This window comes from Crinia signifera, chromosome 5 (genome assembly GCF_055691185.1).
Source record: "Crinia signifera chromosome 5, ASM5569118v1, whole genome shotgun sequence".
NCBI classification, from domain to species: domain Eukaryota; kingdom Metazoa; phylum Chordata; class Amphibia; order Anura; family Myobatrachidae; genus Crinia; species Crinia signifera.
Window position 1 is genome coordinate 168,308,886 of NC_139221.1, and position 14,161 is coordinate 168,323,046.

A 14,161-nucleotide genomic window follows, 5' to 3' on the forward strand; every position below is an offset into this window, starting at 1 on the left:
ACGCTGCCTGGCTGCATGCTGCCTACTTGCCACGGTGCTGGACTGGCAGCTCAGCCGCAGATGTCAGGGCTAGAGTTGGTTCCCTTCCTGTCTGCTCAGGGACTGGCAGCTAGCTGTGGAAGCTTTCTCCGCCTGACGCTAACTGCATCCTCCAGGACCCCTGAGATCTCCCGCTTATTGTCTTCTCCGGCCCTCACTCTCTGAGCCTCGCTGCTAATTGCATCCTCCAGGACCTGCTCCCTGAGCCCCGCTGCCACAGCCTGTCCCTCCCCTGGGAGTACCGCACCTGCTCCCAGATAATGCCATCTCCTGGTTGCCAGCTTCGCTGCTCTGGCGCTCACCACCTCTGCCAGGATAGGCTTCTCAGTGAGTACCCTGTTAATTCACCCCAGTCATTACCAGCTGCAACCCCCCTGTTGGACTGTGTTTGCATGCATATAATCATGCTAATGAAACCTGGGAAATCTAGGACTGGAGGTGGAATAATCTGCAGCCCAGATCAGGTATGTAGAATGTTGGTTACCTGGATGAGAAGAGAAGAAAAGTCTGATCATTCAGGACAGATGTGTATCATTTGACAAGGTCAATTATATATATGGAAGAGGGGCACCAGTGAGGCTTGGGAGTTGAGAGTAAACATCTTAAAGAGGATTTGAGCGTAAATGTATAGTCGCTGCAGAGATTTATTTGATTGTAGACATGGCAGATGACACCAAAGGAGTAGATGAGCACAAAGTGAAGAGGCATAAAGAGAGAAAGGTTAAGGGCCAAAAGCGTTGAAGCACTGAAAGCTGAGATAACTACAGTATCTGTCAGAGTTAGAGACACTAAAGGAGCAACCAAAGAGGTGATGAGCATGGAGAAATTAGTATTGCAAATGCAAAGGGAGTGAAATGTATGAAAAGCTACAAAAACATTAAGTAGTATGAGCAACAAGAGGTGATGTATCAATTTATCCAGTGTAAGTCATTGGTCACCTTAGTAAAGTCACATTCATTGGAATTCAATGTGCAAAAACATAACTGAAGAGGGCGAGCAAGAGAGGAAGGGGAAAAATACTAAGCTGGGAGTTCTATTTCACATGGAATGTTATTATGGGCCATCAATCAGAATCTACTTTTGGCGATGATGACTCTCAAGTTGTTTATCTGTAAGACAACCTCTCGCCAAATAATCACCCAAGAAGTCCACAAGAGCCAAGTTACATACCAAAAGTACATTTTATTAGCATAAGCATCACACTAAAAAAAACATACAAAACAGACATGGGTATATACAGATTTCGAGTCACAAAAATGTGTCTTTTATACATCAATTGATCTAAGATGAATATTTGTTCAAAAGACGACACTTTACAAAATCCCATGGCTGATGACGCTATTAAAGTTGAGAACTTTTTCAAGAATGTGGGGAATAAGTGAAAAGAAAGATATAATATATAATATACATACCATGTGGGTAACTAATTGGTGTCTACCATATGATATTCATATAGACCCATTAGACATTTTGAGTTCAAGGCTGCGAATAGAGGTTTATGCAAAACATCCATTCACAGCTGTGCGGCAAACTTGGAGAATGAGGTAGGGGGGGCGCGCACGGCTGTACGACTGGCGGGCGGCATTGAAACCACACGCAGCGCTGCGAAATTTGCAGTGCTGCATGTGGACTACAATAAGGTCCTATGTTAGGGCAGAGTTTAAGTTTTCATAGGATTTTTATATGTCATTTTAATGGTTAACAACAATGTCAGCAACAGTTATACAGTTGCAGTAAATACAAGAAAGTGAAATTTTTATCTTGAAACGCAGCAATGAAAGGATATGGGGGGAATGCTATTCCACAATTTCCTTTATCTCCTCTTGTTCTATTCAAAACCCATGTATCCTTGATCCTCCACATTGTATCGAAACCTTTGAACAGATGTCTTATATGCTCTCACTCACTATCTTTTGTAAACTGCATTCAAGAAATGTTACCAGCTGTATTTTTGTTTGTTGTGTACAGCTAATTTTTTAACTATGAAATGCCCAAATGCTTCTTGACATAGCCAGGGTGAATGGATCGTGCTTTCCTTGAAAGTGATGTTAGCTAACAATATTTGCTTACTAATTATCTCCATGACAACACAGACATGTGAAATGCATGCACTAAGCAAACACAACTGGAAAAGGCTTGATACTGCTTTGACAATTTCAGCAAAACAATATTCTGCATAATTCGGAAAAATATATTAATAACCTATTCGAGTCTGAAAATTGACAAGGTGATGGGGTGGAGAAGGAAGGGAGGCAGTGATGGAGTGGGGAGTGAGAGGTACAGTAAAAGGGGAGAGTTAGAAGGAAAGGGGGAGTGAGTGAGAGGGTGGAGAGAGAAGGGCGGAAGGGGTGGAGTTTTGGACAGAGAATGGGGGAGTGAGAGAGGATGAAGGGTGGAGTTTTGGACAGAGAGAGTGGGGGAGTGAGAGAGAGGGGAGAAAAGGTGAAAGTAAGTGTGAGAAGTGGGGGGGGGGGGCTGAGAGTGTGAGAGATAGAGAGGGTTCTAGGTGGAGAGGGAGAGGGCTGAGCGTAGAAAGGGGGGTGAAAGAGGGAGAGTGAGAGGGGGTGAGTGTGAGAGAGCGTGAAGAGACAGAGTTGGGAGAAAGGGGGGAGAGAGTGTGAGCAGGAAGCAAGACTCTCTCGAGTTAAAAGAGAGAGGAGATGGGTGAGAGGGTGAAGAGGAGAGAGCAGGGGCGTAACTAAGTTTTTAGCGCCCCCCCGCCGGATGGTTTTTTGGCGCCCCCCTCGAACCCCCCCCCCGCCGCCGCCCGCCACCCCCCCACCTAACCTGACCCCCCCTTCTTACACTTACCTGTCCCCACAGTCTGCATCTCGCCCGGCTCTCTGCCGGGACCTGCCTGACGTCACGGTCCCGGCCGGCTCCTGCTGCTGCAATGAAAACTGACTCTTAGAAAATGGCTGCCCCCATACTGCAGACAGAAAACTGTCTGCAGTATGGGGGCAGCCATTTTATAATAGTCAGTTTTCATTGCAGCAGGAGCCGGCCGGGACCGTGACGTCAGGCAGGTCCCGGCAGAGAGCCGGGCGAGACTAGGACCACAGGTAACTATACCTCCGCAGCCCCCCGGCGGCGCCCCCAATTTCTCTGCGCCCCCCGCCACCGCGGGGGCTGCGGAGGTATAGTTACGCCACTAGGAGAGAGAGTTTGAGAGAGAGAAGTGAGAGAGCGAAAGAGTGAGTGAGTATGTGAGAGGGGGGGGAAGAAAGGGGGATGAGAGATATCGAGAGAATAGAGAGGGGGGGTGAAAAAGGTACAGAAGAGAGATAGGGGTGAGAAAAGGAGTGAGTGGGATAGAAGGGTGAGAGTAAGGGAGGGGGGAGTAAGTGTGAAAGAGGGAAATAATAGAGGGGAGGTTGAGGGGAGAATGAGTGTGAGGAGGGGGAAAAAAGAGAGAGGGGGTGGAGAGTTCTCATCAACCACACTGAGAATTCTAAGGTTAGCATCACACACCACCCGCACGTTGAGGGATTGACACCCATGTCTATTGACAAAAACATACTCTATCATGTCTGGTGCCTGAATCCCAATGTGGGTGCAGTCTATGGCTCTAGCACATTAGGGAATGCTAAGAGCCTATAGAATGCCACCTTCATCTCCTTCCACTCAGACTCAGAACGTGGGAATGTGATATATGTATGCCACAGCTTCTTCAAGGCATGTAACACCTGTGTAAAATGCTTTAAGAAAGTGGGTTGTGAAACCCCTAATGACCATGAGCTCACAGACTGCTGCCTGTGGCAAAGAATTGGATGGCACACATTAATTTTTGCAGCCCAGACACTGCATAGTTGGCAGCTCGAAAAGGCTCTAAATAATTTCTCACCTGCTCATATACTGTACTGTAAGTTCAAGAGGTTTGTGCGGTTCAGCCTAAACATCTACACCACCTTTTAATCTGAGAGGGAGTCCAGGTACACCCTTGCACAGTACCTATGTAAAGTACAAAGTGGTCTGGGGACCTGGATCTGGTGCGCGGCATGCTCCTTCCTCCTGCGCAGCCCCTCCAAATGCGCAATATCACAAACACAGAGCTCAACACCTGACTGCAAAAACTCCATTTTTCAAACCCCCACAGGTGCCCTTGATGATGTTGGGGGTAGATGTAGGGGTGTTTCTGATGATCATAGAGTAAACCTGTGTAAAAATAACCATTTCCATTTTTTCACTGTTGGTCTGTTTCAAAACCACCCATCTCAACCTGGTCTGTTTTGGTGGCGATTTTTAGTTAATTTCAGTGGTGAATTCCGAATTTGCATCCGATTAAATTGGCGATTTCTATACTTTTCAATGGGAAAACATCTGAATGCAATATGAAGTGTGAATTTAAGCCTACAGGTAATCATGTAGAATTGACCAGGGAAAAATGCAAGATACAGCGCAATCCACACACTATTAAGTTAGCAATTTTGGCAAAATGTGCGAATTTGCCAATTTTTTTGCCAAAAAATCATAAAAGTTTAAATTTCTCATCCTATTAAACTGTGTGTGTGTATCTATATATATATATATATATATATATATATATATATATATATATATATATATATATATATATATATATATATGTATAGGCAGATAGGGAATCCCAACAAGCAGGACCCCAAACACGGCACTGGAAGGTCTTTGTAAACAAATGGACTTTTATTTTCTCAACGTTTCGCGGGATTTAACCGCGTCGTCAGGAGAAACAAGCAAGACAATGATACATACTCACTACTCACCTTATGTAGAGACCAGCACGCTGCATCCCCCGCCCACACTCCACCACTCACGGAGACCGTTCACACCTGTAATGACATGACAGAATGACATCATGCAGCCACAACAGTTCTGGGTTGCATAGCAACCAACGTATCTCCGAGATCCACAGAGCCGGCCGGTGTTAGCAGAACAATGCAAGTCCCCACATAGGTTTTAAAATATACAATTAGACAATACACAAAAATATATAAAAAGACAAAATTACATATAGATACAGTTAAGAATGACATTTAGTAAAATGTCACAACATACACATAAAAGAAATTAAGAACCAACAGTCAATTAGTTTCAATATTTCAATTAAACACAGTGCTGTGTGTCAAGTACATCTAGCAGATAGTAGATCTACATCAAAGTATTCCAAGCGATACGCTCATTAAGGCCCCTTGGAGACACAGTATCCAATCTGTATATCCAAGATGCCTCCAAGCGTAACAGTTTTTTATTGCGATCACCCCCCCTAATATTCTCTGGTACATGATCAATTATTAAGTATTTGAGAGAACAAAGCTGATGACCATGCATTTTGAAATGCACAGCCACCGGCTGATCACACGGTTTCCCCATCAAAGCTGCTTTAATGGCAGATCTGTGTAAAGCCATTCTTTCTTTAAATTTCCTGGCGGTTTTGCCTACATAATACAAGCCACACGGGCAAATAATAATGTAAACCACGAATCGAGATTCACATGACAACACATGGCGTATTTTATATTTGAAGGCATTATGAGGATGCTTAAAAGTGCCACCCGTGATTAAATAACCGCAGGTTACACAATTAGGACACCTATAACATCCAGGTTTTTTAGCAGAAAAAGTGTTAAGTATTTTATGATCACTTATATCGGTATGTACCAATAGATCACGGAGGTTTTTACCTCGACGGTAACAGGACAGGGGTCTAATATTTTTAAAGCATTCCAACTTTTTATCAGAAGCTACAATTGGCCAAAGGGATCGGGTTGCAATAGGCAGTACAGGACTGGACGTGTCAAGGGTAGTAACTAATGGGAAAATTGCTTCTTTGGATTTTAACACAGGTTTTAGAAGATCTTTACGATGTAAGCCTAAAGCCTTACTTTTGGACATTTGTAGCTGCTTAAGGGGGTACCCACGTTCACGGAACTTATCAATAACTTTATCCAACTCAGATGAGATGGATGACCTGTCACTACTGATCCTTGCCACTCTCACCATCTGTGAGTACGGAAGCCCTTTTTTCAGGGGGGGTGGGTGATGACTACTAGCTACCAATAGGGTGTTCCTATCAGTCTGCTTGGAAAAAACTGATGTCTTAATTTGTCCATTAGTAATGCTTACAAGAACATCCAGGAATGCAATTTCCGAGTTACTACATTTAAAAGTAAATTTGATGGGAGAATCTAATTCATTTATTTCCTGCATCATGGCCAGGAAGGTGCTCTCACCACCACCCCATACCATGAACACGTCATCAATATATCCACAGAACATCTGGATGTGCGGTCTATGGCGGTGTGCAAAAAATACACTCTGTTCAAAACCGAACATGTATATATTTGCATATGATGGTGAGACCGCCGCCCCCATCACACATCCAGATGTCTGCAGATACATTTTACCATCAAAAACAAAATAATTGCGGGTAAGGATAAGTTCCAATAATGTCAGATATAGTGTAACATCAAACCCGAAATTTTCAACCTTATGACACAAAAAATCCTTAACTGCCCTCAATCCTTCTCCATGCGGAATTGAGGTATATAGGCTTGTGACATCCATAACACATAACAGTGTATCCGGTTCCACAGTGCCTAATTCCTCCAATTTGTTTAGGAAACAGGTAGTATCCTTAAGATACGTGGGTTGGATGGAGATGTGTGGTTGCACCAGAATATCCAAAAGTTGGGACGTAGGTTGGAATAAACTCCCCCTGGCCGATATAATCGGTCGACCAGGGGGGTTTGTCGCATTTTTATGGATTTTGGGTAACGTATATAATGCTGGTGCAACCGGGTGATGTACCTTTAAGGCAGAGCAACATTTGTCATCAATTAAACCTTCCATTTTTGACTTGTCAAGCAGGTCAAAAAGTTCTTTCTGATAACAAATTGTGGGGTCTCCACGCAATTTACAATACACTGTCGCATCGCTTAGTTGGCGAAGCGCTTCCAAACGATAGTCATTGATGTTTTGTATCACTATCCCACCCCCCTTATCGGCAGGGCGGATAGTGATAGTTTTATCTTTACTTAAACAATTCAAAGCACGTTGTTCTTCAGCCGATAAATTGCAATGTGAAATTTTATTAACAGCAGTGTACTTATGCATAGATTCACCCAACAGTCTGTCAAACGTTTTCAACGAGGCATTATGGCTAATGGGATCATAAGTGGACAACTTTTGTTTTTTGACAAAGTCCTGCACAACAGATGTAGACACATTTTGTGTCGACCCTTGGAAATGTTCCTTAAGGCGCATATTGCGCGCTATTTTGTGTCTGTCCAATTGCCAGTTAAAGTCATTATGTCGATTAGTCGGTATGAACGATAGTCCTTTGTTCAGTACTGATTTTTCGGCCTGCGTTAGAACTCGATGTGACAAATTATAGATTAGCTCCGGGACTTTGTGGGTGCTTTTGTATTCCCTTTCGCATTGGCCCCCTCTTCTTGTCCTTTGGCTTTTCCACCCCTGCCACGGGTGATTGCGCCTAAAGGGGGACGCTTAGATGTACTTGCGTCATCAGAGTCTGGGACGATGAAATCGCTGTCACTTTGGGATGATGAGTGATAGTTTACATTTCTGTCCTTTTAATCGTCGTGGATATATATATGTATATATATATAGTTGTGCTCATAAGTTCACTCATGCTTAGTGGTTGAGTAAAGACATTTAGGGGGAAATTTACTAAGATGAATTTGTGAAAAAAAATCGTATTTTCATAGGAAAATACGATTTTTTTGGCGTATTCGTATTTTTGGCATTTACTATGCCAAAAATAAGATTTTTCGTATTCGTATTGACGGGACATTCAGATTTGTATTTACAATGCCAAAAATAAGATTTTTCGTATTCTTATTGATGGAACATTCATATTTGTATTTACAATGAATACACAATCATTAGAATATGACAGAAATCACCATTCAAAGGCGTCCGTATTGAAAATTGGCGTAAAACGTCCGTGAATGGCCGGGCAAATACGCCAGGAAAATACACTTGATTTTCCGGTCGTATTTGGCAGAAGCCTGCACGGATCAGTCAGATCCGTGCAGGCTTCAGTGTAAAAAAATAGAAAGGTAAATAAAAAAACAGCACCAGCATCGTTCCCCGATTTTATTTAAACCAGCCCCAGGCTCCTGGGTTCCCAAAATATACGTGGGACAAAATGACTAGGGGTCCCCCGTACTTTAAGAACCAGTCCCAGTCCAAACCAGCCAGCAGGGTAAGGTCACAGCCAGGGGACAAAACATTCACCCTACCGACCAGTCAGCCTTGCCAGGGGCCCTGGGGGAGTGGGGACCCCTCAATAAAGGGGTCCCCCCCTCCAGGACTTACCTGACCAGGCTGAAGCGTGGTGCTGTCCCTGGTGACCCTGGGCTGTGGTCACCAGGCTGATTAAGTGTAAAAAGATAGAATAAACTATTGTCTAAAACTGTAGAACTATGAGTCCAAGCAAGCCCCCCCCCCCCACATGCTGGGACTTGGAGAACCACAAGTTCCAGTATGCGGGGCATTAAAGGGCCCACTGGCCCTTGTAGCTCCACAGTAATAGAAATAGTTAAATAACACACACACTGACACATGCAAAATACAACTTTAATACATCCAAAGCCCTTTCATACAGATACTTACCTATCTTGAGCCCGTAGGTAGGTCCTTGGGTCCGGGGCTCCAGGGTCGGGGGTCCAGGATCCGAAGAAATCCATAGGGGTACCTGTGGAAGAAAATCCTACTCACCAAGGTCCTCCGGCGAAGATCACGTCCTCTTCTTTTCGACGTAGTCCAGGTCTTAAAAAAAAAAAAAAACCTGACTATTCCGGCCGGTACCCGCAGATGGACTGAGGGGAGACGCTGATGTTTCATGTTCAGCGCCTCTCCTCCGAATGATTCTATTGACCGAGAATGCCGGCTCCAGATTGGCCGCTAGGCGGCCACGTATTAAGAATACGAATATGATATATCGTATTCATATTCTTAGTAAATGCCCCCCTTATTGTCAAACAACTGTGTATAATCTTTTTAAATCATAGTGAAAAATGACCCTGATCAAAAGTTTACATACACTGGAGATTTTGGCCTGATAACATACACACAAGTTGACACAAACGGGTTTGAATGGCTACTAAAGGTAACCATCCTCACCTGTGATATGTTTGCTTGTAATCAGTGTGTGTGTCTATAAAAGGTCAGTGAGTTTCTGGTATCCTGAAAGACCCTTGCATCTTTCATCCAGTGCTGCACTGACGTGTCTGGATTCTGAGACATGGGGAAAGCAAAATAATTGTCAAAGGATCTGGGAAAATGTTAATTGCCTTAGATCTTTGTTGGGTACTTGTGTATTATCACGGCGCCCACATTTTCCATCGTAGGGCATTGTACAACCGAAAAATCACGTCGCATCGCATCGCATGCGATGTGATCGCATGCGAAGCGATGCGATTGGACCCGATTTTTAATTGTACAGGCACCCAGATGCCTGATTCCTATGTTAAATTCCCCCCCAGACCCGATTTTTTAATGTACACCCACCCTGATGGGTAATGACTATGTTAAATGCCCCCACATTGTTAACGCCACCCCACTATCAACGCCAACCCAAAGCGTGGCGAGTGCAGAGAGCCCCGCGAGGGGACACGGATGACTTCACAAATATTCTGCGTCCCCTCGCTGGGCTCGCTGCACTCGCCGCGCTATATACCACTAACATCCCCCCTTTCCCCTATCATGGTGCCCCCCCTGTCATTTTCTCCTGGATCCGCCCCTATATATACTGTACATATATAAAGAAAGGAAAAATCTGAATGTTTTCCTAACTTCATTCAAAGTGTTAAGTAATAATAATGCATTACAGTTTTTAGCTGCACTGATTGCCACATTTACTGTAAGTTCCATGCCGGCTTTGGTAGGTAGGTATATGTGTGTGTGTAGCTGGGGGTGCTGACATTAGTTGATGCCCATGATGAAAGAAAATAAAGCCTTCCCCAGTGTACATTGAAGCATAAGTAATCTTGGGGATTTGGAAAAGTTTTATTTTTTTATTATTAATTTCCTATTATTAATTAGCATCTTAATATTACATATATCAGTTTTGTGAAAAGAAATTTGACCTACAGCAAAGCCGAGATATTGGCTTTGCTTATCAAATCATTTGTGGGTGTGAAGGTGATTTTTTCCTAATGGAGTTTATTTGAATTTATCATTTGCGCAAAGGTCGGTGTCCTACAATTACTGTGATTCATTCTTTTATGTTGTGATGATGACTAAGAGTAGATGAAGACCAGTTTCTATGGTTACAGTACACTGATTACATTACACAATCCAGAAGTGTGTTTTATAATCATTTTGACACCAAAGGGTAACATCATGTTTGAATGCAAAGGACCAATTACTAGACTTTATCAATAAGTTGTTATAAATTGTATACTTTTTAATTCACACATTTAGAAAGACTTTTCCAGCATTCATTATAGACAAAACAATACCAAAGCCATAGTTTTGGCAAAGGGATATGTTCCAAATCTTCAATTAAATTAGCAGCAATTTAAGAATATTATTAATAATAATAATGATTTTAGTTTTATATATGAATGACCATAATTTGTTAATCCAAAATCATTAGGTACCCTGCCAACCATCATTTAAAAATGATCCTTGAGGCGCTAATCAACTGTTTTAAAGACCTAATTAATGTTGCAATGAAAAAGCACTCTTAAAATCTGTAAAAAGGTACTGAATATTTAAGAAGGTTTTACGGGTTTTGCATTTAAAATGATTGGCCTTTGAAATCCTGTGGCCAAGAACAGCCATGTAGTGGTATGTTTTCAATACCTCGAATACATAAACATAACCCCTTGTATTTACTGTATACTGTAGTATATTTTCCAGTTTGCTTAGTCTAATGCGATTGACATTGTAACCACATGACTAGGGCCTGATTTAGCATCGCAAAAGCAACAGTTTTCTCTAACGGGCAAAACCATGCTGCTCTGCAGGAAGGGCAAATGTAATGTGTAGAGAGAGAGAGAGAGAGAAAGAGAGAGAGTTTGATTATGGTGGGGTGTGTTCAAACTGAAATCTATTTTGCAGTATAAAAATGAAGCAGCACAGAAAAAAATAACTCACTAATATCTAAAGGTGCATACACACTAGGTGATTTTCGCCTCTCCAAGCTATTTTTCCCGGGGTGGACGCTAAGTTTTCATAGCAGGGCGCTATGAAAAGTTATCCACCCCATCACTCAACTGCTCAACTGCTGGTAATTTCAGCAGATGAGAGGTGGGTGGTGATGATTTGATCCCACCTGCAGTGCACATAGTTTTGCCCATTAGAGAAAAATTTAGCTTTTGTGATATTATCTGGCCTATAGTTCACAATTTAAAGTTGCAAGTTGCTCACATTAATTGCTTGGAAAAAATCTTTATGCAGAGTTAGTTGCATGTTTTAAGTTTCCTCAATATTTTAACATGATGCCATCATCAGGGCATATTTGCATCAAAACTATGGGGGCGATTCTCTAAGACAGAAATGCAGTAAAAACCCAGTTATCGGGGGTTCTACCGCATTTCTGTATGCACTAACCCCCCTCCGCAGTCCCTGCAGAAGCCTATGGGCTACTTACCACAGCGCTGTTTGAGGGATCCATCACGGATCCCTCCCAGCATGCCCTGCGGCCGGTGCGTCACTCTGCGCATGCGCAGATGGACTCCCGGGTCACAGACCTGGAAGTCCAGTGCCGGGGCCGCATCGCAAGGGACAGCTCTTATCACAAGAGCTGTCCCTTGTGTTAATAACAGCATATGTTACAGCATATGCCGTTATTAATAATGCGGTGGCCGGCGAAGGGGGGGCGAACAGGGCTGTGGATGTTACAAGATCCGGTACTTGTGTATTTTGGCGGCGCCCATCACATCGTATACCATAACGCATGCGATGGTATGCGATGCGACGCGATGTCGTTGGTTAGTGTACGATGGCATACAATTTTTAAATTGTATGCCATTGTACATGGCATACAATGCCATACGATGCGATGCGATTAAACATTGTATAAGCACCCTAATGGGTGCTTATACTATGTTAAGCACCCTAATGGGTGCATACAATGTTAAATGCACCCCCACGCCCCCCCCCCCCACACACACTATAAACGTGAACCCGAAGCGTGGCGAGCGCAGGGAGCCCGCGAGGGGCGGCGGTACGCGTCCTACGACCTTTTCATACCCCCACTATCCACGTCGGCGCGGAGTTAAGAATAGATTAGTGTGGCGAGCGCAGCGAGCCACCGAGCCCGAAGCGTGGCGAGCGGACGCGGATACCTGTGAAGCCCGCGAAGGGACGCGTTTACCTGAGAAGGTATCCGCGTCCCCTCGCGGGGCTCGCCACGCTTCGGGCTCGGTGGCTCGCTGCGCTCGCCACACTAATCTATTCTCAACTCCACGCGACGTGGATAGTGGGGGTATGAAAAGGTCGTAGGACGCGTACCGTCGCCCCTCGCAGGCTCGCTGCGCTCGCCACGCTTCGGGTTCACGTTTATAGTGGGGGGGTGGCGTGGGGGTGCATTTAACATTGTAAGCACCCATTAGGGTGCTCAAAAGCACCCTTTAGGGTGCTTATACGATTTTTAATCGTATAGGGGGTCAAAATCGTGTCGCATCGCATCGCATGCCATCGGGTACATGGCATGCGATGCGATACGATACGTTCATCGTACGATGTACATCGGGGGCGCCGCTATAATACACAGGTACCCAAGATCCCGCCCAATACCTGATAAAAAGATTCCATTCAAATTAGATGGATCTCTGCATATGGATAACACATAAATCTGCCTATATGCCCCTTATATGCTCTCCAAATATTTATTCTGTTCAAGAACACCCATGGCTGTTCAGTTCCACACACTCAGTCGCAAGTGGATATGCAGCTTAGATGCATGTGACCATGAATCACCTGTAGTTACTCCCTGATCTATCTGCCATATAACATAGGGGCTAAGAGGTCTACTTACTATGTGAGACTGAGAGCGATACATGGACTGAGATAATGTACCAGCCAATTGGCTCTTAAATGTCACGTTACAGGTGGTTACAAAATGACAATTGGGAGCAAATCACTCAGACAGTGGGCCACCATGTTATGTGTCATAGCATCTGCATGTGATGTCATGCAGCTATTGCTGTCTGCCCCGCAATTCATATGGATAAGCCTGCGTTTTAGCAGCTCCAATGAGCAGACATTCTGATTTTTCATTGGGCAGAATTTATTTTTAACTTCCCATAATGGGACTAGGGTCAAGGTCAGGCTTCGTGGGAGGGGGGGAGTGTAAGGGTTAGGCTGCTGGAATGGAGGGTTGGGGGCACGAGGCATGTAGGTATACTTACCTGACCCCTGTCAGAATTTCCTCTTTCAGGGTGCCAGCATCTGTATTCTGATCACCAGCATCCATAGCGGTCAGCATCCCAGTGGTCAGGATGCAGCTCTCAGTATACCAACGCCGGCATCCTGACTACTGCCAGGTGACCGGATCTGGAATCCTGACAGCAATTAGGATCTGTGAGCAGTGATGGCATGTGACTCGGAAGAAAAGTTTAGATTTAAGCACTAATGTGGGTGTGGCACCCCACTTCACCCCTTGAATGTTCCCTGTGCATCCAAAGGAGCTAAAACAATTGCAGCCAATGCTGCCTAACAGACCCCTTACCTTTAGACCAGAGCTGAAAGGAATCATATAAACCACAGGGCAATAGGACCCGGAGAGTGCCCCCATCTCACCTTAGAGTGAGGAGATCCGGCCACTCTCCTGATTGGCTGGGCCAGCAGCGCAAAAAGGAGAGTTCAGGGGTCAGCCCTGAAGGACAGCGTGAGCAGAGAAGCAGGAAGTGGAGGACTCACTTGTGTCCCGTGGTCTGCAGAGCAGCGCTGAGCGGAGTGCCCTAGAAGAAAGCCGGTGACCGCACACATACAGCCGGAACTGAGCAGCAGCCAAGCGGTGATATACAGCCGACATCCCCGGCCAACAGAGGATGGGAGCGGAGCAGAGTCAAATGCGCCAGTGTGTGTCCACTGGATCAAGCCGGGTGAATGCCTGCAGTTGTATGGGAGCAGGCGCGCCTCACCCCCTGCGCTGAAGAGGAGACGC

General features: G+C 44.6%; 1 protein-coding gene across 1 annotated transcript in view; it reads left to right on the top strand.

Moving 5' to 3' along the window:
• Positions 1-443: 443 nt before the first annotated feature.
• The window catches only part of LOC146005756 (adhesion G-protein coupled receptor G1-like), a 51,888-nt gene continuing 38,170 nt past the window's right edge, over positions 444-14,161 (top strand). Inside the window, 1 exon segment of the mRNA XM_083145184.1 lies at positions 444-503. Within this exon segment, the coding sequence (XP_083001310.1) occupies positions 444-503 (60 nt within the window).